The sequence below is a fragment of the Peromyscus maniculatus genome, chromosome 23 (assembly GCF_049852395.1).
Source record: "Peromyscus maniculatus bairdii isolate BWxNUB_F1_BW_parent chromosome 23, HU_Pman_BW_mat_3.1, whole genome shotgun sequence".
NCBI lineage: Eukaryota > Metazoa > Chordata > Mammalia > Rodentia > Cricetidae > Peromyscus > Peromyscus maniculatus.
Genome location: NC_134874.1, coordinates 3,943,926 through 3,969,953, shown reverse-complemented (window position 1 = coordinate 3,969,953; position 26,028 = coordinate 3,943,926). Strand labels below are relative to the sequence as shown.

At 54.4% G+C, this 26,028-nt stretch overlaps 1 protein-coding gene and 1 long non-coding RNA gene across 5 annotated transcripts in view; one reads left to right on the top strand and one right to left on the bottom strand.

The window, feature by feature from the left end:
* Positions 1 to 26,028, bottom strand: part of LOC143270619 (uncharacterized) — a 155,378-nt gene that overhangs the window by 71,456 nt on the left and 57,894 nt on the right. The gene's annotated exons all lie outside the window — the stretch shown is intronic.
* Sart3 (spliceosome associated factor 3, U4/U6 recycling protein) lies at positions 17 to 25,597 on the top strand. 4 transcript variants are annotated; one of them, XM_076560533.1, is made up of 19 exons: positions 17 to 1,343; positions 5,003 to 5,129; positions 6,207 to 6,311; positions 8,026 to 8,210; positions 9,054 to 9,105; positions 9,523 to 9,647; positions 12,253 to 12,408; positions 14,063 to 14,201; positions 14,767 to 14,874; positions 16,085 to 16,162; positions 16,279 to 16,337; positions 17,318 to 17,427; positions 18,717 to 18,829; positions 19,523 to 19,599; positions 20,803 to 20,971; positions 21,623 to 22,074; positions 22,469 to 22,621; positions 23,034 to 23,212; positions 24,718 to 25,597. In XM_076560533.1, the coding sequence occupies exons 1-19, from the start codon at positions 1,029 to 1,031 to the stop codon at positions 24,890 to 24,892; spliced, it is 2,877 nt and encodes a 958-aa protein (XP_076416648.1). In that variant the 5' UTR covers positions 17 to 1,028; the 3' UTR covers positions 24,893 to 25,597. The 4 variants fall into 4 exon arrangements, with proteins under 4 accessions (XP_076416648.1, XP_076416651.1, XP_076416647.1 ...); XM_076560536.1 differs by having other exon boundaries at positions 619 to 1,343; positions 12,253 to 12,401; XM_076560532.1 differs by having other exon boundaries at positions 927 to 1,343; positions 9,000 to 9,105.

The window sequence follows — 26,028 nt, the reverse complement described above, 5'->3', positions numbered from 1 at the left end:
GAAGGTCTGAAGCCGTGGGCGCGGCGGCGGCTGCGGTGCTGCCGCGGGTGCTGGGTCCGGGGTGTGCAGGGGCGCGTGGGGGCCTGAGTTGGCGCCCGGACGCAGGCGTCCCCGGGAGACGCCCTGTGTTGGCTGTGGTCCCGGAAGCGGGCTCTCGTCTCCAGTCCGTAGATCCGACACGCGGTGTTCACTAGGTGTCACTACCCCGCCGCCCGGGGGGGCCTGGGGGGAGCCACACGGACACGGTGCCCGTCAACCTTGCAGACGAGGTTGCAAAAAGGGGAAAAGCAAAGGAAAAAGGAAAAACTCGAGTGCTTTTCTACCCCCGCGAGGGCCAAGTGTAGGACGGGAAAACACACACCGCGCCTGGGCGCGGAACGTTCGGTTTTGCGGCCAGTGCACGGCATTCCCGAGCAGCGCTTTATTGTGGCGAACTCCTCATGCCGGCTGCGAACCGGTAAAAGTCACCCGATCCACGCGATTCACGGCCGCAAGGCCCCGGACGCGACCGAAGGGGAGGGAGCGCTGATCCTCGGGAGACGGAATTGACTCATGAATGGTGCGTTCCATCCGATCGCCGAGGGCCTGGAGTTGTGCCTGCGCCCGAGGCCCGGTTGCTGGGAAACCAGCGCGCACTGGAGCTGGCGGAGCGTTGCAGGAGGCGTTTCTTGAGCCCAAGAACGGCTTTGACCTTCTTAAGATGGCGTCTCGACCTTAACCGCAGACATCACGCTCGCACGACTTCCGCCATGGCCGCCACGTCCGGTTCGAAGACCCCGCGACTGTCCACGGTGGTAACGGAACACACGTTACGCTAAGGAGCCTTTTTCGCCCGGCAGTGGCTTCCAGAGAGATATAAAGACGCTGTCCGCGGTGGGCATTTGGCGGGTTCCCCGCGTCCCGAGGCCCTCCGTGCCGCCTCAGGTGGTGACTAAGCGGAGTTTTCATCAGGCGCACGCCGCGGACAGCCTGACGCTCGCCGGGCTTCGGCGGGCGAGGGAAGACCCGAGAGCCGCAGGCTGCGCAAGATGGCGACCGCGGCCGCATCCTCTGCGTCCGAGCCGGAGGTTGAGCCCCGGGCCGTGCCCGAGGCCGAGGGGGAAGAGGATGACGCGAAGGCGGCCCGCGCGGAGAGGAAGGTGCTGCCCCGCGCCGTGGCCGTGGACGCGGCCAAGGCCACGGGGCCGGGGTGGGAGCTGCAGCAGGAAGGCGTGAGCGACAGTGACGGGGATGAGGAGGACGCCATGGCTTCCTCCGCCGAGAGCTCCCCCGGGGAGGACGAGTGGGAGTACGACGAGGAGGAGGAGAAGAACCAGCTGGAGATCGAGCGCCTGGAGGAGCAGGTGGGCCGCGGGGGGCGGCGGGCGGCGGGCGGCTCCGTCCCCGGGGTCCCCGGGCCTGGCCCGCCCCCTTGGTGCTCCGCCGCATCGAGACCTCTGAGGTCGCCCGCGCGCCCGCACCCGTCGCGTCTCCCTGCGTTCCGGGCTCTGCGTGGCCCGTGTTTTTTGCTGATGTCTTCCAGTTGAATTCTTCCCCCGGCTGGGAGGGAAGCAGTCGTAGTCCGGTTTCACTGTGGGGAAACTGAGGCCCGTGGAAAAAGGGCTCTTGGCGCAAGGCAACAACACTTGATTGGAAGTGTTTTCTTGTTTTAAGCCGAGTCCAGGACGTCGGCTCTTTTTAATACTTGAAATTTGTGTTTGTATGCATGCACACACAAGGTTGTCTCTTAACCCTGTGGGCTCCGGAGATTGAACTCTGGTCATCAGGTTTGGTTGGCTGTAAGCGCCTTGACAGTGCTGAGCCATCTCTCCAGCCAGGACGGCCACTCCTAACCAGATGGTGTTAACGGTCTGACAGTCGCAGGAAAACTTAATTTTCCTTTAGTTATTTCTTAGTACTGATGTTTGTTACCTAACACAAGTGTGTGTGTGTGTGTGTGTGTGTGTGTGTGTGTGTGTGTGTGTGGTTTTCCAAGACAGGGTTTCTCTGTGTAGCCTTGGCTGTCCTGGAACTGGCTTTGTAAACTCAGAGATCCTCCTGCCTCTGGTTCCAAAGTGCTGGGATTAAAGGCGTGCACCACCATGCTTGACTGATTTTTTTTTTCCTTTCTTCTTTTAAAACGTTCTTTTTTGAGTTAGGATCTCTCTAAAATAGCCTTGGCTGTCCTGGAACTCAGAGAGATCCTTCTGCCTCTGCCTCCTGAGTGCTGGTATTAAAATATGTGCGCCACCACAGCTCTGGAATCCAGGAACATAGCACACATGGCACATAAGCTTTATTGATGGCGACCTTAGTACCTCAGGAATGTTGCAGACATCTGCCCTGCGGTCACGCAGTCTCTCAGGAGATGGGTGTCTTAGCATTCTGCAGTTTGGGTTGTGCTGTGCCAGCATACTGCAGTGCTATTTCCAGACTTTCTGTGAAGTGTTAATTTAATTAATCTTTATCAATTAAAAAACCGGGAGTCAACTATTGAGGTAAGAACCTGAAAGATCAGAGAACCTGGAGCAGCTGCCAGCTGCTTCCTACCTCTTTAGTTCCTCAGTTCAAAAGGACCAAGATCCTTTCTCAGCCCGCCTAACTACTTCCCGTCTACAGTCCTCCAAACCTCTGTGGTCAGCTAGTGCCTAGCTCCACCCTCTGACTCCAAGGAAGCTTTGTCAGAACCCATTCGAAATATCACATAACATTTCTGATTTAGAATTTGTCAGCTGGAGCTGGGCGGTGGTGGCACACGCCTTTAATCCCAGCATTCGGTAGGCAGAGGCAGGCGGATCTCTGTGAGTTCGAGGCCAGCCTGGTTTACAGAGCGAGTTCCAGGACAGGCTCCAAAACTACACAGAGACACCTGTCTCTTGCCAATCCCGCTCATGCACTGTTTCTCAGGATCTGTAGTTTAGTCTTGGTGTACTGTGCAGCCTCGGCCTGTGTGTAGCTGTCACCTTCTCTCCTCTTAGGTCATTAATTTCTTTGTTTGGCTGTTTGAGCCAAGGTTGGTTGACTAGCATTCACTTGTGGGCATCTCCATGTGATTTTAGAAGGTTCTGGGTGCATGTCTACTAGGAATCACTGGGGAGCAGGATCACAGGCTAGGCTGTGTCTCTCTGGTCTTGTTTTGCTAATCAGAAATTTCAAATCATGGTTGGGTGGTTTTATAAGATGCCTTTTCTGCATCACTGTTTCCCCCTTATCTGCTAAGAGGATGACACTTTTTTTTTTTTTTGGTCTCAAAATCACCTTTCCACTTCAAGAATGTGCTCGGCACAGGGTGCATTGGTCCCTTCCTTTGCTGGGCAGTAGGCAGGATGTGGGTATTCCACTCTGGCTTAGCCTTGTACCACAAGGACACTGGCTGTTAGCAGTTTGGAGGGCTAGGAAGAACACTGACGAGCACTCCCATGCAGGGTGACAGTGTTCTCCTTCATCCTTTGGGAAGGACCGAGTGCTGACTGGCATGGAGGCAGAGGCTGAGAAGCTTGGCTGTTGCCTGTGTACAGCTAACGGAGGTGGGAGTGTCCAGACACTTTGCTAACAGACCTTAGATGGCGTCTGTCAGCCTTGCTGACACTGGTTGCAGTGTGGGTGTCCTTGGTGGCTGAGGGTGTTAAACACTCGCTTGGTTGTCTTGTTTGCTGTCCATGTGACCTCAGGAAAATGTCTTGTCATTTTTTTCTTTTCCTTTTGTGAGATGGGATCTCTTGTGTAGACACGACTGACCTAGAACTCACTGTGTAGATCAGGCTAGCTTCAAACTCAGAGTTTTTCCTGGCTCTGCCTGAGTGCTGGGATTAAAGACATGCACTACCACATCTGAGCAACTGCTTTCTCCTTGAAACAGGATTTCTCAAAGCAGCCATGGCTGGCGGTGAGCTCAGTCTTGCCGATCTGCCCTTCAGTGCCGGGATTGCACCGGCCGATTCGCGGTGGTGCCCAGTGTGTACGTCTTCTGCTGAGCTGACCCAGCTCCCGGCTGTGCCGTTGAGTGGACTGCGCCCTTCCCATTCCCTCTGTGGTTACTGTCTAGGGGTCAGATGTCTGCACTGTGTGTGTCTTCCTTACGTGACTCACAGAGGAGGACACCGTGCTCCTCTGTGCTCAGCTGTCTCTGTGCCCTCTTTTCAGCACTCCCCTTCTGTGGATGTGTAAGAGCTAAAACATTGCCAACCTTTAGCTGGAAAAGGTTCAGGTGTAAGATGAGCCTGTATGCACCTAACAGCAGGCAGGCGGGGCCAGGACTGCACCAAGTGCAGCTGGTTGTGGGTCTCCAGTCACAGCAAGGTCTGCACTCCATATAGGAGGCCGGTGGCCAGGGCTAACCAGAGCGCACCACCAGCCCTTCTCAAAACCTGAGACTGGAGAGGTGGCTCAATGGTGAGAGCACCTGGCAGAGGACCTGAGCTTGGTTCCCAGCATACATAGTTCAAGAAAATATTAAAAATAAAAAACGATGAACCATGGCAGTGTCCGTTAAGAGTCAGCCCAAGCTGGGGCAGTGGTGGCGTGAGTCTTTAATCCCAGCACTTGGGAGGCAGAGACAGGTGGATTTCTGCGAGTTGGAGGCCAGCCTGGTTTGTAGGTTTGGGATGTGTGCCAGAGTTGGTGGCTACAGTCCTATTATGATGGATCTCACACCAGCCTCTTGCTATCCTTACTTGTTCAGTAAAATGAAAGAATTCCTACGGCACAGCTGCCATTTAGAAATCCCTGTGAGTTCTGTGGGCTGGAGACTAGCAGTGCCCCCCCCTTTATAGATGGAGAGCTGAGGCTGAGAAGGACACTGGCGACTTCCTAGGGATGGTGCTCTTTGTCCATTAGAGACGGCCCCGGGGGGTGGGGGGGGGATCTTCCTGTTAGGATGGAGCACCCTCACCCCGTCTTCTGTGTGGTGGGGCAGGGGCTGCTTTGCCTTGCTTACTCGGTGGCCTCCCAGGGAGACACCAGTGCTGTTTGGGGCAGGCGGTCTGTTGTTGCTGGAGGTGACAGATGCTGACTGTCCTCTTAGCTGTCCATCAATGGCTTTGACTACAACTGCCACGTGGAGCTGATCAGGCTGCTGCGGCTGGAAGGGGAGCTCAACAAAGTGAGGATGGCCCGCCAGAAGATGAGCGAGCTCTTCCCCTTGACTGAAGGTAAGGCCGCCACTCCCGGGAGGGCGCGGGGGTGAAGTAAAGGAGAGAAAGGGAAGCTGGCTGCTTCTCACTTCTTATTGTCTCAGACTGTTCTGCAGAACGTGGTCTGCTCACACAGATTCACACGTGGGATACTGGTTTCTTACCCCAGTACTATGAGAAACATTTTCTTTAACGTACTTTAACTTCCCCGTGGTCTCTCTCCCATTCCACAAGTGTATACTTAGTCTATGCTCATAGTGCCATGGAATTGTAAATTTATAGATTTAAATTTCTTTTAAAAATCTTCATGTATATGGGTGCTTTTGTCTGCATGCATGTATGTGTGGACCTGGTGCACACAGAAGCCAGAAGAGGGCGCCAGATTCCCTGGAACTGCAGTTATAAACAGTTCTAAGCCACTGTGTGGGTGCTGGGACTCAAACCTGGGTCCTGTGGAAGAGCATCCAGTGCTCTTAACCACGGAGCCATCTTTGCAGCCTCCAAACTTAAATAGTTTAAATGCAGACGTTCCTTTTGGTACAGTAATTGTACATTTTGTTTACTCCCACACATTTGGATCTGAGAAACATGCCTGTAGTGAGCAACTTTGTGGCTGGGTCTTGGTTCATATTTGCGCCTGACCTTTCAGCTCCGAAACCCCGGCCTTGGGGTAGTCTGTCCCGTCTCACAAAGCACAGCTCAGGTGAAGCTGCTGAGAGAGGCCGCGGTGTACGTTTTTAATGCAGCTCCTCAGTAGCAGACGAAGCAGTTTCCCACGGTTAGCCTAGGGTAGCAATGCTTCTTCCCTGGAACATGACAGCAGGGTCCACTCCTGTGGACAGGTGTGTCACAGGCCAGCTGACGCTAAGTCGTCAGATACATGTCATCACTCGGTGTCTTACACGATGGACATAAAGTTTGAGTGGGGACATGTGCAAGGGCTTTGCAAAGTGGGGGATGCCTGGCGTGCGACGGCTTCAGTGGCCTCTGTCTGGAAGCTCACAATCCGTGTGCCCTGTCGGGCTTTAAGATCTGGGTCTCTGGGAACCTGTGGGAGCAGGTGAAGGGTGTGCTGAGGTGTGCTGTCATCTCTAGAGCTCTGGCTGGAGTGGCTGCACGACGAGATCAGCATGGCCATGGACGGCCTGGACCGAGAGCACGTGTACGAGCTCTTCGAGAGAGCCGTGAAGGACTACATCTGTGAGTGCCGGGCCTGGGGCTGCTGGGCAAATCTCTCCTGCCTTGTGCTGCATTTGAAATGCTGCCAGGAAGTCAGAGCTCCATTTCCTGTATCATGTCTCAGTGTTCAGTAGAGGTTATTTGGGCTTGAGACAGGTGGGGAACTACGGGCAGGGGAAGAGTGAAGCCTCCCTCCCTCAGCATCCCTCCGGCAGGTGGGGCTTACACGGGATTTCAGGCACTTCAAGTTTAGCTCGGATCTCTTGACTGACACAGACTCTCACTCTGTAGCCCAGGCTAGCCTTCAGGTTGGGACCCTCCTGCTTCTACCTCCTAAGGCTTGGGTGTCTGTCCCTCTGTGTCCTTTTTGTTGTCCTTGCTTTGAGACAAGCTGTCATCATACAGCTCAGGCCAGCCCTGCTTCAGCTTCCCAGTGTGCTGTACAGGAGCCTGTCACCACCCCCATCACATGTCATCTGAGTGCCAATCCAACATGGCGTACAGGTGTGCGTCACCATATCCTTACACCACATCCTTGTCGTTGAGTTCCAAACCAGCCTGGGCTACGCAGTGAGTTCAAGGGCAGCTGAGTTACAGAGTGAGACCCCACCTCAAAAACCAAAATAATTCTGAACTATCGGCTTTGCACAGCCTCTTACCAGTTTTAGACAACATATTTTTGAGAAGAACATTAAAATTACTGTAAGAAAGCTGAATGGGGATGTTCTCCTGTCAACCCAGCACTCAGGAGGTGGAGGCAGGTGGATGAAGGGTAGCCTAGGGTACGTAGTGAGATGGAGGCTCTCCTGGGACACATGAGATGTTGTCTCAAAACAAAACCAAACCCATGAGGACAGTTTTTGGGTCCCAGCTCCGAGCCGACAAGGAAAGAATGTCTGTGCTCACAGAGGCTGTGGTGGGGGCCCTCGTCCTTGTGGTCTTCCTGCCTCTGCCTCCGAGTGCTGGGATCACAGAGGCTGTGGTGGGTGCCCTCGTCCTTGTGGTCTTCCTGCCTCCCTCTGCCTCCGAGTGCTGGGATCACAGCTGTCCCCACCACGCCCATTAAGGCGGGCCCATGGCTTGTCACAGATGTGCCACTCTGTGAGGGAGATGTTGGTATCAGACTCCACATGTGGGAGGGAGGGAGGGAGGGAGGGAGGGAGGGAGGGAGGGAGGGAGGGAGGGAGGGAGGTCGGTCTCATGGTGAGTTCAAGGGCAGGTAAGGCAGTGGGGGAAGATCACACAAAAAGTGGATTTCTAAGGCAGGGTCGATGCTTTTGGTTTTCTTCTTTCCTTTTGGCCTGAAGACTTGCAAGACTACGGTCAGCAGCAGAAAAGCTCTAGGATCTGAAATTTTTTATTTCAGATTTATAACTGCAGTCATTGAAACACACACACACACACACACACACACACACACACACACACACACACACACACCCACACCCATCTGTCTGTCTCTCTGCGTGGTTCCCTGCTCCCCCCTTGTGTTTTAACTCATTACATGTCGTCCCTGGTGTGCTGTCTGTCTGTGCAGTCAGATCTCTGTGCTGTGCTTAGTGGAGTACAGAGACAGCTCTTCTGAGAGTGCAGCCTCGTGGGAAACTGGGGTGCTTGTTGGCAGCGTTCTTCCTTGCACAGATGAGCACGTTTTGGTGGGGCATGTGTTTTGTTAGCACTAGGGTGACGCTGGGCATACTATGACCTGAACTTACAGATTGCTTCTCCTTTTTAGGTCCGAACATTTGGCTAGAGTATGGCCAGTACTCAGTTGGAGGCATTGGTCAGAAAGGTGGCCTCGAGAAGGTTCGCTCTGTGTTTGAAAGGGCCCTGTCATCTGTTGGCTTACACATGACAAAAGGCCTGGCCATCTGGGAGGCTTACCGAGAGTTTGAAAGTGCCATTGTGGAAGCTGCTCGGGTGAGTGCCCAGGTCTCTGACTAAGCTTGTAGGAAGTATTATTACTTTGAAATGACGTCCAAGAGTCTAACAGTTAACCCATAGTGACAGGGAGCGTGGAGTGAAGCCCGAGCCTGTGCTCTGTCTGTTCCCTCTGGTCTCCACCCTGTTCCCAGACTATCTCTGGACACAGGCCCAGGCTGGCCCCGGACACAGCACCTGCTGCCTCAGCCTCCCCACCACGCCTGGCTTTCCAAACCCTCCGGCATTTTGTCTGCTGTGGCTTTACCACACTGCTTTCCCCGGAGTCATGGAGCCTGCCACTCTGTCTAGAACCTTTCCCAGCCTTCTTTTGTGACAGCAGCAGGTCCCCAAGGCTGTGACCCCTAAGTGTTTTGCCTTGTGATACTTAGGCTCCGTACCTTGTAGTCATTTGGACTTTTTTTTTTTTTTTTTTTAAGATTTGTATTTAAATTTTTTGTTGCATTTTTCTTGTGTGTATGTGTGGTGTGTCCACGGCTGCACGTGGGGATCAGAGGACAGCTTGGGGGAGTTGGTGTTCTCCTTCTACCTTGTTGACGTAGGGCTTGAACTCGGGTCGTCAGGCTTGGTGGCAAGCACCCTTTACCTGCTGAGCCATCTCCCTGGCCCCCTGGTTCCTTGTATTCCCTTTTCCCTTTTTGCCATGAGCCCTTAGAGGCAACAATGTGGAGGACACCTCCTGTCTAGGACATCATAGGCTCTTAGTTTGGAATGTCTTTCTGAAGTAGGGAGCCAACCCTGTCCTTTACCACCGATTTGCTTCTCTAGCCCATAGCTGCCTTCCTTTCCCCTTCTGACTGGGAACAAACCTTTGATTCACAGCTGGAGAAAGTCCACAGCCTCTTCCGGCGACAGCTGGCGATCCCGCTGTACGGTAAGAGAAGCAGACACGTCAGTAGACCCTCTGCTTGGCTAGTGCCGTTGTCCATGTCCTTCCCCGGGGTCCTGCGGGGCGGGCAGGAGTGTCGCTCTCCTGACTGGAGAAGTCTGTTAGGAGTTGTTAGTGCTGAGACGTAGGAGGGGCAGAGGCAGGGGAGAGAGCCTGTTCCCTGGAGCTCAGCCGCCGTGTCTTCCTACTTTGAAGACATAGTTGGAAAAGGTCACTGTTGGCCAAGAGTCCCGCTGCTAGTCTGTCTCTGCATGTCAGTGGGCTCCACAGAACTGGGAAGCTGACCAGTGAGAGCTGTCGTGGGCACAGATGTGGGAAGGCTGGGTGGCGTCAGTCTCCTGGCTTCTTTTGTGTTGATAAACTCAGTGGCACACCCCATGGGCTGACTCCATCTTCCAATAGATATGGAGGCCACCTTTGCCGAGTATGAAGAATGGTCAGAAGAGCCCATCCCGGAGTCCGTCCTTCAGAACTACCAGAAGGCCCTGGAGCAGCTGGAGAAATACAAGCCCTTTGAGGAGGCGCTGGTGAGTGCTCTGCTCCGGGCCTCCCCGCAAGCTCCCCTCATCCGCAGTTGCACGTTCAACAGTCTGTTTAAGTGTGTCTTACTGTGTGCTGTCTAGAGTGTAGAAATGTCTGTCCTAACAAAGTGAACATCCCTGTACCCACCACCCAGGTTCAGAAATAGAGCCTTGCAGTGCCCTAGGAGTCTCCCATGTGCCCTCTCCGATTGCCTCCTCCTCCCTCTCCCATGAGGTAATCAATTGCTGATGACTTTTTATGATAATCCCTCCCCTTGACAGGTGTACCCCTGTGAGCGTCCTGGAGGGTACCGCTTGACCCTGCTCGTTGAACTTGGCCTGGTGGCTTAGGCGTGTTTCTTTCCCGCGTGTGTGGGTTTAGCTTATGTCATAAACGGTTCAGCCATGGCCGCCCTGTGGGGCCGTGTGTGCAGCACAGTGGTGAGGTGTTGTCTGTGTGCGTGGAGGAGTTCCTCTAGCGTGTGTCAGAGGTCACAGTGTCACGCTACAGGTGTCCCTGGGTGCCTGCACCCTGCCAGCAGTGACGGGACCCTCAGCTAGCTCTACCAGTTCCACAAGCTAGGGTTGGAGTTTTGTGTTTTCCGTGATTGCTAACGACAGAGCGCTTGCTCATGTGCCTTGGCCGTTGGGGTTTTTCACTTTTAGAAGTTGTGAAGTTTTTTGTTTTTACTTAGTGCTTCTGGGGAGACCTGGCTTCTGATCCTTCCTCATGGCATCTTTTTGCTTTTGAGCTGCTGTCTTTGTGGCGCTGATTTCATCGTGAAGCTGTAGTCTGAGGGTTTCCATCCAGTGGGAGCGGGCAGTAGGGTCAGAGTCTGTGGAGAGCCACTTGTGGTCCTGACGAGGACAAGTGTGTCCCTCGCTGCAGTACAGAGACTGCGGGTTTGCCGTGACTCTGCCCGCTGCCCTGCCTTGCAGTCTTGGTAGTGACAGTTGAGCACTCTTCACTGAGCCCGTTTTCCAAAGGAGCTTGGCTTGCTTCAGCGCTTGGCATGTCCGTCAGACCCACACTCGCCTGTCAGTTCTGTTGAATGTTGATTACTATTGCCTGGATCTGCGGGTCAGCTGAGGGAGTTCCCAGCTCCTGGCATGTGGACCCCAGGTCTCCTGAGAGGCTGTGATCGCCCTGGGCGGCCACTGTCTCGGAACTTTAGACAGACAGTGCTTGGGTGTCCTTGTCGGTTGGTTCTTCTTAAAGGCTTTCATTTTCTGGTTGTGCTTCCTGATGTGCAAGCGCGCAATTGACACTTCTCGTTATTGGTTTTCTTCTTCATCTGTCGTGTTCGCTCACGTGTTAACAGTTGATGTGGTGACCCTTACCACACACCTCCTGTGTGTGCTCTCGTTCTCGTGACTTGTCCTGCTCTTCTGTTTGACCCCCTAGACGACATCACGGTTTGCGCGGTCTCAGACAGGCTCTGTGTGCTCTTTGCTTTGCTGCTCGTTCCTTTGGAGTCTTAGCTCTGCATCTGGACCCTTGCGGCTTGAAGCTGAGTGTGCTGTCTCCGGGATTCCCTGGCGGCAGGGTTTCTCCATTTTGATTCTACAGGCCGTCTCTGCTTTCCTTCTCGACAGCTGCTTTCTCGGGCCGTGGCGTCGCACTGATGTGCTTGCTGTTCTCGGCAACAGAACACATCTCTCTCTTGTCTTCTGTTGTCACAGGCAGTTCAGCTGTCTGTCACCATCCGTGATTTTAATCTCCCATCGGTTTGATTGGCTGTCCCGCGATCTCATTTCCTTAGGTGGGGTCAGCTGCCTTGTCTGTCTGTATTGAGCTGCCTTAGGCATCTCGGTTCTGTTTTCAGCATCTTTGTGAGCACAGAGAGGAAGAGGCCGCCACACTGAGAGTTGGCCTGCGCCGGTTTTGAACCGAGCTCTGGCACTTAGTAGCTCTGACTCGGGGGTTGAGCTTCCCTGTGCTTCGCTTTCCCTGAACGTAAGACGCTTTCTGAGACCTGCCTCCTACAAACGTTTAGGGATCGGTTTACTGCAGTCAGCAGAGGCCTGACCCCGAGCAGGCTTCCTGCTTCATCAGGGTCCGTCCTCGTGCCAGGCCGGCTGCTGGAGCCGCTCTAGTCAGGTGTGCAGAGCCGTGTCCTCCTTTCTTCTTCATCTGAACAGCGTGTGGGCACTGTGTGTGTGCACACGCCGTCTGTTCCACTGTGGCCGTCAGCAGAAGGGTGGCGGAAGAGAAGACGGGCTGAGAGGGTGCAGAGGCTGTGTTGTGTGTCAGGTTGGCAGCTCTCAGCCTGACCCCCGTCTTGGGCCTGCACCCGTGTTCTCCTGACACGTGTTTGGAGTGTGAGCCTTGCACTGCACCGCCGGGAGGACGTGAGCAGTGGTCCTAGGCAGGGGTGCTGCTCTGTCTGTCGTCTGTGGTCAGCAGTGGTTGTAGAAAAGGTTTGGGTCCTGGGGGCGGGGTCGGGTGTGGAGGATTCCAGCGCTCACAGGTCACAGCTCTGTCCCGGTGTGGGCAGTTAGGAGCTCTCATCCTGGGTTAGCTGCTCTTGCCAACGCTGAACTATTTGAAGATGCTTTCTGAGAGTGTCAAGCATCTAGACTTAACAAGTGTGATTTTCCTGTGTTCCAGTTGCAAGCAGAGGCCCCAAGGCTGGCGGAATACCAAGCGTACATTGATTTTGAGATGAAAATTGGGGATCCTGCTCGCATTCAGTTGATCTTTGAGCGTGCCCTGGTGGAGAACTGCCTGGTCCCAGACTTATGGATCCGCTACAGTCGGTACCTAGTAAGATATGTGCTCCAGTTCTGTGTGTCAAGGCAGAGCCGTCTTAGGAGGGGGTGGCTAGGAACAGCATGGTGCCCCCTCTGCTTTTCCCCTTCTGTTCTCCTTGACCCCCTTCCCCTTGCTTTCGATGCTGCTTTAAACTTATACCAGCTCCAAGAGAACCTATCTGCCGTCTTCCTACTGAGGACTGCAGCAGTAGCGTTTCAAGCTGCATTTCATCATGGAAGAATGTTAGATGTGAAAGAGGTGGTTAAAGCAAGCCTCCTATACACACCCCGTACACACCCCATACACACCGCTGGCCTTCAACAGCAGTCAGAAGTCTGTATGGTTACTGTGTCATCTCTGCTGTTCTTTACGGCTGCCTCAGCATGTACAGGAAGTGCCTTCCTGAGTGAAGGGGTTGGCGGAAGTCCACACATCAGGATTGTGTCTTGTGGGCCATTTTGGACTACCAGCTCCCTGCCCTGCCCATCTTGCATGCTCCTGGTGATTTCTTCCTTGAAGAAGCCAGGCCACAGCATTCTTTTAATTGTTGTTGTTTTCATTTTTTTTTTTGAGACAGGTCTCAGTATGTAACCCAAACTGGCCTCAAATGTGTGACTCTCCTGCCTCAGCCTTGTAGTTTTTTTTTTCCCCCCTACTCTTTAGGGGCCTGCCACCCAGCTCCCAAATAAATACACAGACTTATTCTTGCTTATGAATGCCTGGCCTTAGCTTGAGTTGTTTCTAGCCAGCTTTTCTAACTTAAATTATCCCATTTCTTTTTATCTATGTTTTGCCTTTCTTTATTCTACATATCTTTCTTTCCTTCTTACTCCCTGGGTGGCTGGGTGGCTGGGTGGCTGGGTGGCTGGGTGGCTGGGTGGCTGGCCACTGGCCTCCTCCTCTCCTCCTTTTCTCTATCCTCCCTCTTGTCTTCAAGCCTAGATTTCTCCTACTTAATTCTCTCTGCCTGCCAGCCCCACCTATCCTTTCTCCTGCCTTGCTGTTGGCCGTTCATCTCTTTATTAGACCACCAGGTGTTTTAGACAGGCATAGTAACACAGCTTCACAGAGTTGAACAAATGCAACATGAAAGAATGCAGTGCATCTTTGGATCATTAAACAAATATCCACAGCATTAACGAATGTAACCCAGCTTTAACTATATCCACAGCACAGCCTCCTGAGTGCTGAGCTGACAGGGCACACCTTGTGCATTCCTTGCTTCACCAGAGACCTTTTAAAGGGGTCTCTTCAACAGGTGGCTGTGCTGGGGTGTCTCACTGATGTCATTAGTCACTTTTCTCATCCATGACCAAATACCGGACAGAAGCAGTTTAGGGGAAGCGGCTGAGGGGCGCAGCCCTTGATGGTGTGGAGGTGCTGAGGTGCTTCTGGAGGTGGCATCTGCTGGGTGCATGGTTTCCCTCAGGGATTGGAGAGAGATACAGGGTGGGCTTTGGTTGATTCCAGCTGTAACCCTCAGGGCTCTCACCTCTCCCACTGACCACTTGCTCAGTTAGGGCCTGCCTCCCCAAAGCGTCACAGCCTCCCAAAGTAGTGCCGGCAGCTGGTCCCGAGGGCTGGAAGGTGCGCCTGTGGGGGTTCACACTCAGCCTGTCACCCGAGAAGGCTGCAGTTCTGTCCTCACTCTGGCTCTCTGTCACAGGATCGGCAGCTGAGAGTAAAGGATGTGGTTTTATCTGTACACAGCCGTGCTGTGAGGAACTGCCCCTGGACAGTCGCCCTCTGGACTCGGTACCTCCTGGCCATGGAGAGACACGGAGTGGACCATCAAATGATTTCTGGTGGGATGTTTGTCTGGAGAACGTCTCAGTTCTGTTTTTGGAATGTTCTTCCTGTGCAGCTCCTGTGGAGCCTGGGCTTGCTGGGATGAACCACATGAACCGCCATGCCCGGCAGCTCCAGCCTTTTGTCCCAAGTGAGGACCAGAGCTGTGACAGTCTTGAGCCAGCGCCCCAGGGCCTGCCTTGTACCTGACAGACGCTGTTTGGCTTCTTAGCGCGTTAGCCTCTCATACTCAGTGGCTTTCTTAGAAGTCACGATCTGTCTTTTATGACTGGGACTCTATAACTCTCTCTGGAAGAGTCCCTTCTAGAGCGCAGTGCTCGAGGGGCGTCCCCCGCAAACACTGTGTCTATACTTTTCTAGAGCGCAGTGCTCGAGGGGCGTCCCCCGCAAACAGTGTGTCTGTACTTCCTTCCCCGGTGTGTGGTGCTGTGGATGGACATCTACAGCCTGTGCATTTATAAGTGCATAATTTATAAGTGCATGAGGCACACACTTATGAGTTTTGATGGCTTTATTTCTTTTTGGATTGTCTAGTGAATGTTGTGTTTTTCTCCACTGCAGCGACCTTCGAGACTGCTCTGAGTGCCGGCTTCATCCAGGCCACTGACTATGTGGAGATTTGGCAAGTGTACCTGGACTACCTGAGGAGAAGGGTGGACTTCAGACAAGGTAGAGTGTGGGCCTCCTCAGAACTGGACTTTGTCATCACGTCCCCCCACCTCCCTACGCGTGCGTGCGTGCGTGCATGCGTGTGTGTGTGTGTGTGTGTGTGTGTGTGTGTGTGTGTACACACGTGCACGTCAGAGATGAGCCGTGTGTGTATGTGTGTGTGTGTGCGCGTGCGCGCGCGTGTGTGTACACACGTGCACGTCAGAGATGAGCCGTGTGTGTGTGTGTGTGTGTGTGTGTGTGTGTGTGTGTGTGTGTGTGTACACACGTGCACGTCAGAGATGAGCCTTGGGTTTTGCTCCTCAGGAGCCATCCACTGATTTGTGAGACGGGCTCCCGTGAGTTGCCCGAGCTTCAGCTTGCTGGTTGGTGGTGAGCACCAGGGACCCCCGTCCCATCTGCAGCAGTGGGACGTGTCTCCTCACCACTTGGTGCTGGGGATCGGGTCCTCGTGCTGGCACGGCAAGAACCTTACAATTGTGCTGGTCCCTCAGCGGAACTGGAGTGAAGAGGACGATAGTCCGTGTTCACGCGGGTCCCGGCAGCCATCACGGCCTCTCGTTTTCTGTGTCTGACCTTTCCAAGCCTGTCTCCGTTTCTCTTCTGTGGCTGTGATATGTCCTCTAACAAAAGCAGCCCTGGGTGGAGGCCCAGGCCGGCACGAGGGGAGTCAGGGCTGAGGGGTTAGAGCAGCCGTCACAGGACAGAGAAAGCAGACGCTGCGTGTGCCCTGTCCATCGCACAGCCCAGGACCACAGTGGGCGGGTGGGCCTTCCCACTTGAGTTAATGTAACCGAGATCATCCATCACAGACAGGCACACCCGGGGGCCGTGTCCCTGCTGATCTAGTTCTGTGGAGTGACACTCACCACCACAAACCCCAGGTCTTTCCCCAGTAAGACTGCCGTGTTCTTTTAGATCGTTGTCCACAGACCCCTGCGCCACCCCCGAGGTCAGCTGGAGAAGCCTGGGGTGGACTTACACTATGCCGGATCGTACACCGTGCCCGATGCTGTTTCACACGGCCCTGTGCCCCCGCCTGTCCCTGCCGGGCAGTGTCTGTGTTCTCACTGCCACCCCGCCTTCCCAGTGTTTATTGTTGTGAGAGGAAGTGTGACTGAGGTCCCTGTGTCCATACTGGGTCTCGGGTTGTGAGATTTCAAATGGTGGCTATCGTGGCTTCATGGAGTTCCTCTGCCTTTTCCAACAGACTCTAGCAAGGAGCTGGAAGAGCTGCGGTCCATGTTCACCCGTGCTCTGGAGTATCTGCAGCAGGAGGTGGAGGAGCGTAAGTGGCCAGCTGCGGGCTGCTCTGTTGCCTTCCCTGTTCTTGCTTGTCGAACCTCGTCCCGGCCAGGGGTGCTTCCTTTACATCCGTCCTAACTGTTCTTTCCGTTCTGGAAGGTTTAAGCGAGAGCGGAGATCCAAGTTGCGTGATCATGCAGAGCTGGGCGCGGGTTGAGGTGAGCATCTGCACAGACCTGTCTGTCACGCCCTCCTTGGACGGCTGTGGTTAAGGGCTCTGTTTGCCAGTCATGAAAACCGGGGCAGAGTCTGAGGGTGTGGTCTCGGTGCTGAAGGACTCGTGTTTACCTGGCCTGCTGGGCCTGATGGGTTTTCTTGCTGTAGACATTCTCAGCCAGTAGCTGCTTAGCAACAGTGCCTGGATGCTAGGGGTCGACTCCTTCACCTCCTCAGCCCTTCCCTCACTGATGCTCGAGGGAGTACTGAGTGCCTGCTGTTTGCCAGCACTCTGCAGGGGCTGTGAATGAGCCGGTCTGCGTACTTAGCTTTTCACTTTGTCCGGAAGATGGGCGGTTTGAGCAATAGAGGGCACAGTTGGATGCTATTCCTGAGCCAGGGACCCCGAGCTGAGTGAGGAGTCCCTCTTCATCAGCTGATAGACCATTGCAGCTCCAGTCCTGTTCCATGATGGGAGTTGGGTCAATGAAACTAACCTTGTTGGGTAATTCTGTGAGATTCTTGTTGAATTTTGAAGGATGAGAAACAGGCTCCCTGCTTAGGTGAAGTTACTAGTTCAAATCACGTGACTTTGGAGTGTCTGCACTGCCATTGCAGCGGCTGGGTCAGTGTCTTCCTCTGCAATGCTCTCCAGGCAGACATCTGTAGTCAGGTTTGTGTAAAAAGGAAACGCGGCCCCGTCTCAGCCACGTTTGCAAGAGCTGACAGCAGGACCCTTTGTCTTTCCTGCGGCACCAGGCCGCTCTGTGCTGCAGCTTGCAGCCCAGCGACAGCTCTGTGCAGACCTTTAGACTCCCTGCTGCAGAGAGGCAGCCGGCTTCGGGCCTGCCAGAGCTGGAGCCTGCGGGGGCTTGTGTGACCCAGGCGTGGGGCAAGGAGTGCTGCAGGCGTGCCTGTGTGGACGCTGCTGTAGGAGGAAGGGTCTGGGCTTGTCGCAGCTGACCTTGCTAACGCATTCCAGGCTCGTCTGTGCAACAACATGCAGAAAGCTCGAGAGCTCTGGGACAGCATCATGACCAGAGGAAACGCCAAGTATGCCAACATGTGGCTGGAGTACTACAACCTGGAAAGGTGAGCGGCCCAGAGCTCCGGAGTGTGCGCAGAGCTCCTGAGTGTACGCAGAGCTCCTGAGTGTGCACAGAGCTCCTGAGTGTGCACAGAGCTCCTGAGTGTGCACAGGGCTCCTGAGTGTACGCAGAGCTCCTGAGTGTGCACAGAGCTCCTGAGTGTGCACAGAGCTCCTGAGTGTGCACAGGGCTCCTGAGTGTGCACAGGGCTCCTGAGTGTACGCAGAGCTCCTGAGTGTGCACAGAGCTCCTGAGTGTGCACAGAGCTCCTGAGTGTGCACAGGGCTCCTGAGTGTGCGCAGAGCTCCGGAGTGTGCACAGGGCTCCTGAGTGTGCGCAGAGCTCCTGAGTGTGCACAGGGCTCCTGAGTGTGCACAGGGCTCCTGAGTGTACACAGAGCTCCTGAGTGTGCACAGAGCTCCTGAGTGTGCCCAGAGCTCCGGAGTGTGCACAGAGCTCCTGAGTGTGCACAGGGCTCCTGAGTGTGCACAGAGCTCCTGAGTGTGCCCAGAGCTCCGGAGTGTGCACAGAGCTCCTGAGTGTGCAGAGCTCCTGAGTGTGCACAGAGCTCCTGAGTGTGCGCAGAGCTCCTGAGTGTGCGCAGAGCTCCTGAGTGTGCACAGAGCTCTTGAGTGTGCGCAGAGCTCCTGTGTACTTGCTGGCGTTGCACAGCATTAGAGGCATGTGCTTGCTTTGCGATGAGTCTCCATTGCTTTTCTACCATCTATGCAAACGCCAGCGCTTGGCAAAGCCTCAGAACATTTGGAGACTCCATTCGAAGTGTTCTGACTCTGCAGACCTCCTGAGGTCTTGGGTGTGTGGATCATAGTGAAAGAACCACTGCTCTGAAGGTTTTGAGTATGCTAGTACGTACATACACATACATACACACACACATACATACATACATACATACATACATACATACATACATACATACATGCATGCCAGTGTGAGTAGCATCTCTTAACATGTTAGTGGGTGTGCAGCGCCCTCTGGTGGACTGCAGAGACTTCAGCAGCTAGGTCTCGGTGCATTCAGTTGATGCCTGGTTCCCTCCCATCGCACAGAAAGCCTGGCTCGAGTCTCTTGTCTGAGGTGCATTTCCAAGGGGAAGCATGTGTAGAAAAGGGTCTCCCCTTGCACCTGCAGAGGCGTGTGGAGGGGAGCAAATGCCCTGGTGTTTCTGAAAGCCGCCGTCTCCTCTGTAGTCGGGGCTCTTCCGCCTCCGCAGGCGCCCCGTCCACGTTCTCTGCCGTGGGCTCTAATGGCAGCCGTTTGTCCTCTGCTCAGGGCGCACGGCGACACGCAGCACTGTCGGAAGGCGCTGCACCGAGCTGTCCAGTGCACCAGTGACTACCCTGAGCATGTCTGCGAAGTGTTGCTCACCATGGAGAGGACGGAAGGTGGGACCTGCCTCTGCTCTGGCTTGGAGTGTGGCCCTTTGGCCAGGGGAAGCATCTGGTCTGTAAGGACAGACCGGCTGCTTGCCTGTGGGGGGGGGGGCTCTGCAGCAGCCCCCAGTCTGCAGTCACACCTCTGGCTGACCTCATCCTCCCCGCCACAACCAAACGGGACCCTCACAGATGCCCCTTGGATGGGAGGATCCGCATGAGAACTCAGAAAGCAGGACTCAGCTCAGCATGTTCTTTGGTCCCTTGTGGAATTTTAGGTCCTTGGTGTTGGCCCTAAGCCATAGCGGTAGCACTTGGGGAAACAGTGTGGATTTCTCCATGGGCACCTGTCTGGATTAGGGTGTGAGCCTGAGACCTGCAGATTAGACCCAGAACAGAGACGCTGGCACACTGGAGGAGCTCCCTCAGCTCTTGAGTTTCATGTGCACTCTGCTTTGGAATGTTTTTTACCTTTGAGAGCCTGTAAAGTTGGCTTTTGTTTTAAAGTCTCTTTGGAAGAGGAGGACACAGCAACCCAGAAGGTTGTTGGAATTACAGACTGGAGTCTGAGGGCATGCACTGTCTTCAAGGGGAGCAGCTGCGGCTCCTGTGATGGGAGCTGTCTGCTCTGGAGCGCCGGGGTCGGGGAGCGCTGCCCCAGCCCAGAGGGGACAGTCATGCTCCGCTCTTCTTCTTCCTCTCCAGGGACCTTAGAAGATTGGGATGTGGCCGTTCAGAAAACCGAAACTCGCTTGGCTCGCGTGAATGAGCAGAGGATGAAGGTGACAGTGATCTTCCCGAGGGTTTGGGACTGCACTGTCGTCCCCCCCCCCGGGGGGGGGGTGTTTTGTCTGCGTGAATGTCTGCACCTTGTGTGGACAGTGTCCACAGTGGCCAGAGAGTGTCAGATCCCCTGGTACTGGAGTGTCTGTTGTGAGCAGCCATATGGGCGCTGGGAATTGAACCTGGGTCCTCTGGAAGAGCATCTGGTGCTCTTAACCATAGAGCCATCTCTCCTGCCCCTTCATAAGATGCTAACTAAACCGTTTGGGTCAGTATTTACACTTAGCCCTTGGAACTTCCAGTTTAACAACAAGAACTGACCGCACTAGATCAAACACAAGAGCCCAGAGGGGCTCCTGGGTCTCACTCGTGGGAGCTGTTGGCACTTGATGGCCACTGGGGAGGGAGGAGCCTCAGTTTCCCTCTCGGGTGCAGTGCAGCCTGGGAGAGATTGCTACACTCCCTCCATTGGATGGCTTCTGCAGACAGACCAGTGGTACCAGTTAGACTCAGTGGTTTAACAGACAGGAAGAGTGAGTGAAGTCGAGGGAGGTGTGGTGGCCAGGATCCGAGAGGAATAGGGGTGGGTGGGGAATTTGATCAAAATGTGTTGTCTATATGGATGAAATTCTTGGAGGGTTTTTTTAAGGAGCCACAATAGGCCTATGAGTGGAACATGAGCACCTGGCTTGCTTGTGGCCTGGGAGGGATTTTCTAAGTTGGGGATGGGAAGACCCGCCCTGAATGTGGGTGGCATCATTTCATGGGCTGGGCTCTGAAATGAAATGAAGAGGGCGAGCTAAGCATGGCCTGCGGGCATTCCTTCTCTGTCTATCTGTGGAGGGTGCTGGCTGCTTCGAGTTCCTCCCCGGCCTCTCCACAGTAGACCTGTAAACAGCCTGCAGCTGTGAGTGCAGATTAACCGTTCTCCTCTGGGTGGCTTTTGTCGGGCATTCTGTCCCAGCAGCAGACGTGAACCCAGGGCAGGGCCCTGGCTTTAGGAATGGGTTTCTGTTGCTTGGTGTGTCAGGATTGCGGATATTGAGAGTATATGAGTTACGAGTCTCCGCTTCCCATGTCCAATGCTCCTGAGTTGCATGAAGAGAGCCCCTGTTCCCCCGCCCCCCATCTCCTTCAAGGTCCTGTCTCCTTACCAGCCAGCCAGCCTGACGGCACCCAGAACGTCCTGCCCTCTTTCCTAGGCTGCAGAGAAGGAAGCCGCTCTTGTGCAGCAGGAGGAAGAAAGGGTTGAGCAGCGGAAGAAGGTGAGGGCCGAGAAGAAAGCCCTGAAAAAGAAGAAAAAGACCCGCGGGGCAGACAAACGCAAGGCGGACGAGGAGGATGAGAGAGAATGGGGCGAGGAGGAGGAAGGTAAGGTCAATTTAGCTGAGGCCTGCACACGGGTCCATAGAACATGTCCAAGAGTGGCCTTGATGTCCTCAGAGTAGCACACCGATGTCACCGCTGTGCTGCCCCGGCACAGTCAGGATTCATACCATCGAGTTCGCAGCTCTGTTCACCATCTCCGTGTCTCTCAGTAGTGAGTCTGTGGTTAAAGTCCCAATTGAAAATCAGTGCTCCGTGTAGCTGCTCTGTGTCATTTCTTGAGGCAGTGGTAGAGGCTGTCCAGGTCCAGCCCACGTCTGCTGCTGGGATGCAGAAGGCTCTGTCAGTATTGAAAGAGTTTTAGAGACATCCTTTGTACCAACAAAGGATGTGTGGGTGGTCTGTCACCTGCAGGCTTCCGTACTGCTTCCAGCGTCTGTTCTTCCGGGTCACTTGGGAATTGTAAGAGGGACTCTGGGACTCCTGACTGTATGTGCAGTTACGACTGGACGGTGGGGATTTATGTTCTCGCTTTCACTACATAGCTAGTCCTTTGCTGGTGTGTAAATTGGGCCCACACATGGGGGGCCTGGTGGCTGTCCCTGCGTTGCGGGGCAGTTTGTTCGTGTTGGGACGTGCTGGTGCAGAAGGAATGTGTAACACATTAACTGCCTCTGTTCTCTTGAATGTCTGCAGAGCAGCCTTGCAAGCGCAGACGCCTGGAGAATAGTGTGGCCTCTGCCGTGGCTGCAGCCACGCAGGAAGACACGGAAGTGGCTGGGAGATGTGTGACCATAGACGTTGCTCCTCCTTCCAAGCAGAAGGAGAAGGCAGCCTCTCTCAAGCTGGACATGCCCAAGGTGGCTCACGACAGCAGTAAAGACAGCGTCACGGTCTTTGTTAGCAACTTGCCCTACAGCATGGACGAGCCAGAGGTGAAGCTCAGGCCACTCTTTGAGGCCTGCGGGGAGGTGGTTCAGATCAGGCCGGTCTTCAGCAACCGTGGGGACTTCAGGGGCTACTGCTACGTGGAGTTTAAAGAGGAGAAGTCAGCCCGTCAGGCCCTGGAGCTGGACAGGAAGAAGGTGGAAGGAAGGCCAATGTTTGTCTCCCCTTGTGTGGATAAGAGCAAAAACCCCGATTTTAAGGTATGTTTTAGGAAAAAGCATGCCTTTAAGGTGGGCTGCCAGATGGGCAGTGCTTAGCGCCTGGAGCCCACACAGGATCATGTGCTGGCAGCCGCAAGGCTTGTTGAGGAGCCGTCTGCCAGGCTTGGCCACTCGGAGCCTCCTTGACTTGGTGGTGGATATAGTTAGTGTGTGGAAAGATGGCTGCTTCCTTCGGGTGCTCAAGAGCATGGCAAGAGCGGCTCCACCTGTGCTCAGTGCATGGCTGTTATCCTGGCCGTTGTACAGAGGTCATGTGCCCAGTGGTTTTGTTACTCAAGTGTCTGGCTGGCTGGGACACACGCCTGTGAGTTCCTGGGCACGTACGCTGGCGTGTGCCTTCCTGAACCGTGCGTGAACTTTGCCTCTCTTGCAGGTGTTCAGATATAGCACCACCCTGGAGAAACACAAACTCTTTATCTCGGGCCTGCCCTTCTCCTGCACCAAAGAGGAACTCGAGGACATTTGTAAGGCTCATGGCACCGTGAAGGACCTCAGGCTGGTTACCAACAGGGCTGGCAAGCCGAAGGTCAGTGGGTGCGGGCAGACTTTGGGTCTGTTGCTGAGGAGCGGCCAGCCTGGGCTTCCCTGTCCTCCTCCTCCTCTCTGTGCCCTGTTGGATCCTTCGTGTGACACATTTGGGGTCATCTTTCAAGCCCCGACTCCACCCACTTGGAGTGTGGTGGAGAGAAGAGGCTGAGGATCCTGACCGTCTGGGATTTGTGTCTCTCCACCTCGCTGGGCTCACACTGTTTCTGTCTTTGGGGCAAGCGCAGAGGCTTTTCGAGCTTCCAGTCAGTGACAGCCACAGGGCAAATGGTTGGACTGGGGGTAAATCGGCAGCCAGGAGGTGGCATTAGGGAGGTCCCTGCCGATGGGTGCTGCTCTCCTGAAGAAAGTCGGGTCCTTAACTTCTGACCGAGCTGTGAATTGTCTTTCAGGGTCTGGCCTATGTGGAGTATGAAAACGAGTCCCAGGCGTCCCAGGCAGTCATGAAGATGGATGGCATGACCATCAAAGAGAATGTCATTAAGGTGGCAATCAGTAATCCTCCTCAGCGGAAGGTTCCAGAGAAGCCGGAAGTGAGGACCCCTATGGTACCCCGGCAGATGTATGGAGCGTAAGTGTCTACTGCTGTTTGGTGCAGGTCTGTCCTGGCTAGTGCTGGGGGCAGGGTTAAGTCATGTCTGGAGGTCAATGAGTTAGGTCGGAAATGCCAGGACCTGCTGCTGAGTGACCTCTGGTGTCACCGGCCAAGATGTGCATGCAGGTCTCTAAAGGGAAGCGGCCCTGGTGGCATGGTGTGGTGTTTGCAGTTCACACCTTTCCTTGGGGCACTGGGATGGAGCCAGGGCCTCAACGTGCAGAGCAGCTATTAGGTTCCTGGTGCTGCCATGAAGACCGTGGAGAAGAAAGGCTTACACGGCTCACCACTTAGAGTTAGTCCATTACCAGGAAGCCAAGACAGGAACCTGGGGCAGAGGCCATGAGGGCCACAGAAAGCTTACTGGCTTTCACTATAGGCCTTGCTCAGCTTGCTTTCTTAAAAAAGTTTTATTGTTATTTACATTCATTTTTTGTGTTATGCGCATCTCGTCTGCTCATACGTCTGTGCACTACATGTGTGCAGTGCCCACAGAGGCCAAAAGGGAATTAGATCCTCTGGAACTGGAGTTACAGGTGGTTGTTAGCTGCCTTATGGGTGCTGGGAATTACCTGGGTCATCTCCAAGATGTGCTCTTAACCCCTGAGTCTCTAGCCCTCATCCTGCCTGCCTTCTTTCATTTTGAATATTGATGTATTTATTTATTTTTACGCATATGGGTGTTTTACCTGCACGAATGTCTGCCCTCCATGTGTGTGCAGTACCTGTAGAGGCCAGGAGAGGGCATTAGAACTGGACTTACAAGTGGTTGTGAGCCACTGTGTCGGTGCTGGGACTCAAACCTCAGTCCTGGAAGAACGGCCTGTGCTCTTACTGCTGAGCCCTCTCTCCAGCCCTAGCCTGCTTTCTGACATAACCCGGGACACCTCCCTGCCTGGGGATGGCACCACCCCAGGGAACTGGGCCCTCCCACATTAATTTAAAAAAAAAAGCTCCACTGACGTGCACACAGGCCCATTTGATGGAGGCAGTTTCTCAATCAACGTTCCCTCTTCCCAGATGATTCTAGCATGTATCAGGTTAACAAAAACGTAGCCAGCTACAGTCTTAGCTTTTGAGAAAAATTTGAGACAGGGCCTTCGCCTCCTCAGAGCTGGGAGCACAGGCATCCAGCTGAGGTGAGCGCAGGCAGCGCACATGCTGGTGTCTTTGTCACTAATCCACGCTTGGAGCAGAACCGGAACCGCGTGCCTGCCAGCCAGTCTGTGGCGGAGCTGTCACCCTGCAGAGGCTGAGAGATGGCAGCCTCTTGTCACCTCTGTGACTTGGCAGAGGGTGTCTCGTGGTTCCCGCGCTTGCTTTTCCTGGTGTGGGGGTGGAGCTCAGCCGCACGCACGCTGACCAGTCGTGGTCCTTCCCGTTTCCATCTTCTGACTTGGCTGATACGCCCAGCTGTCTGGCGGTCCAGCTGGGGCAATGGAGTCTGCTAACCAAAGGGTCGTGGTGTTTGCTCTTTCTAGGCGCGGGAAGGGAAGGACCCAGCTTTCTCTTCTTCCTCGGGCTCTGCAGCGCCACACTGCTGCTCCTCAGGCCGAGAACGGCCCTGCTCTGGGGCCGGCTACCACCGCTTCCATGACCACCGAGGCTCCTAAGATGTCCAATGCTGATTTTGCGAAGTTGCTTCTGAGGAAGTGAAGAGGACTCTGAGAGATGGGAAATGCCTTACTTACTCCTTCATGCTGGCCAGACAGGTCACTGTGGGCCCTGGAGATAGGAGGGCTGGGCACTCACCTGCCTCCCAGATTCTCCTCTGATGGAGACGAGAAGGAAAAGCCTACACTGAGCATGGCGGCGAGGAGTATTCCCTCACATTGAGGGCGGAGGCCAGCTGCTTTACGGGCTGTCCCCAGGTACTTCAGTGTCTAACAAGGAGGGACTCAGCTTTTGAGGCCCACTTGTCCTGATACTTTGATCACCTCTGGCCCCTTTTCTACAAACCCCCTACCCCCCCAAGCCCTGCACAGCACGAGTGCCCATCGCTCCTTAGACCTAAAAAGATACAATGGAAAATGCTTGTCACTCATCAGGATGGCCTGGCTAGTACAGTGCGGGCGGGGCCATCGCAGAGAACACGTGATGATGGGCTTTTGTCCAAAGAGGCGCGAGAGTTTTTTATTATGTATTTGTAATTGACACATCAACTGTTTTATGTTCCCAAAGCGGAATGTCTGCGGTATTTGTTTATATAGGAATGCGTGTGCCACTGCTGTGGGCCATTTTCTTTGCCTGGTGACTGAAGACCTGTGTCCTCTGTCCACCCTTGTGTCTAAATGCTGTGTCCAGCGCGAAGTCGTCCCCCACTTAGCTTTGTTTATTAAAGTGAAGTTCTCTCTTACCAAAGCCTTGCACAGTGCTGCTGGGTTTGTGTTCACTATCAGCCGGTGTGTTTCACAGGGATGGGCCTGCCTTCCTAAGGAGTGTGCTAACAGCTTGTGTGAGTCCAGTCCTGCGACGGTGTGATTACTATCCAGCAGTGATGCAGACCTGGTTGTAGCGGCCCTGACGCTGCTGGGAAGAGTTTACTTCTCACTTGCGCCCTGCAGCCCCTGCTCGGAAAGCCTCTCGGCAGGGGCAGGGAGAGCCGTGGGGAGACATCTCACGGTAAAAGGACTTCGGAGGAAAGCACTAGGGAGCCCGCGTGTGTGTGTGTGTGTGTGTGTGTGTGTGTGTGTGTGCTGGACATTGCTCCTGTGTGAGTCTATGTATCCGTCAGCCACGTGCCCAGCCTAAGTTTTAACATTTTAAAAAAAAAAATCCCTTTTGAAAAATTT

Excerpts from the sequence above, each read along its gene's own strand:
- Sart3 (XM_076560532.1), top strand. The coding sequence starts at position 1,029 with ATGGCGACCGCGGCCGCATCCTCTGCGTCCGAGCCGGAGGTTGAGCCC. Across the intron at positions 12,409-14,062 it reads TCCGCTACAGTCGGTACCTA|GATCGGCAGCTGAGAGTAAA; the intron begins GTAAGATATGTG and ends TCTCTGTCACAG. Across the intron at positions 14,875-16,084 it reads AAGGGTGGACTTCAGACAAG|ACTCTAGCAAGGAGCTGGAA; the intron begins GTAGAGTGTGGG and ends CTTTTCCAACAG.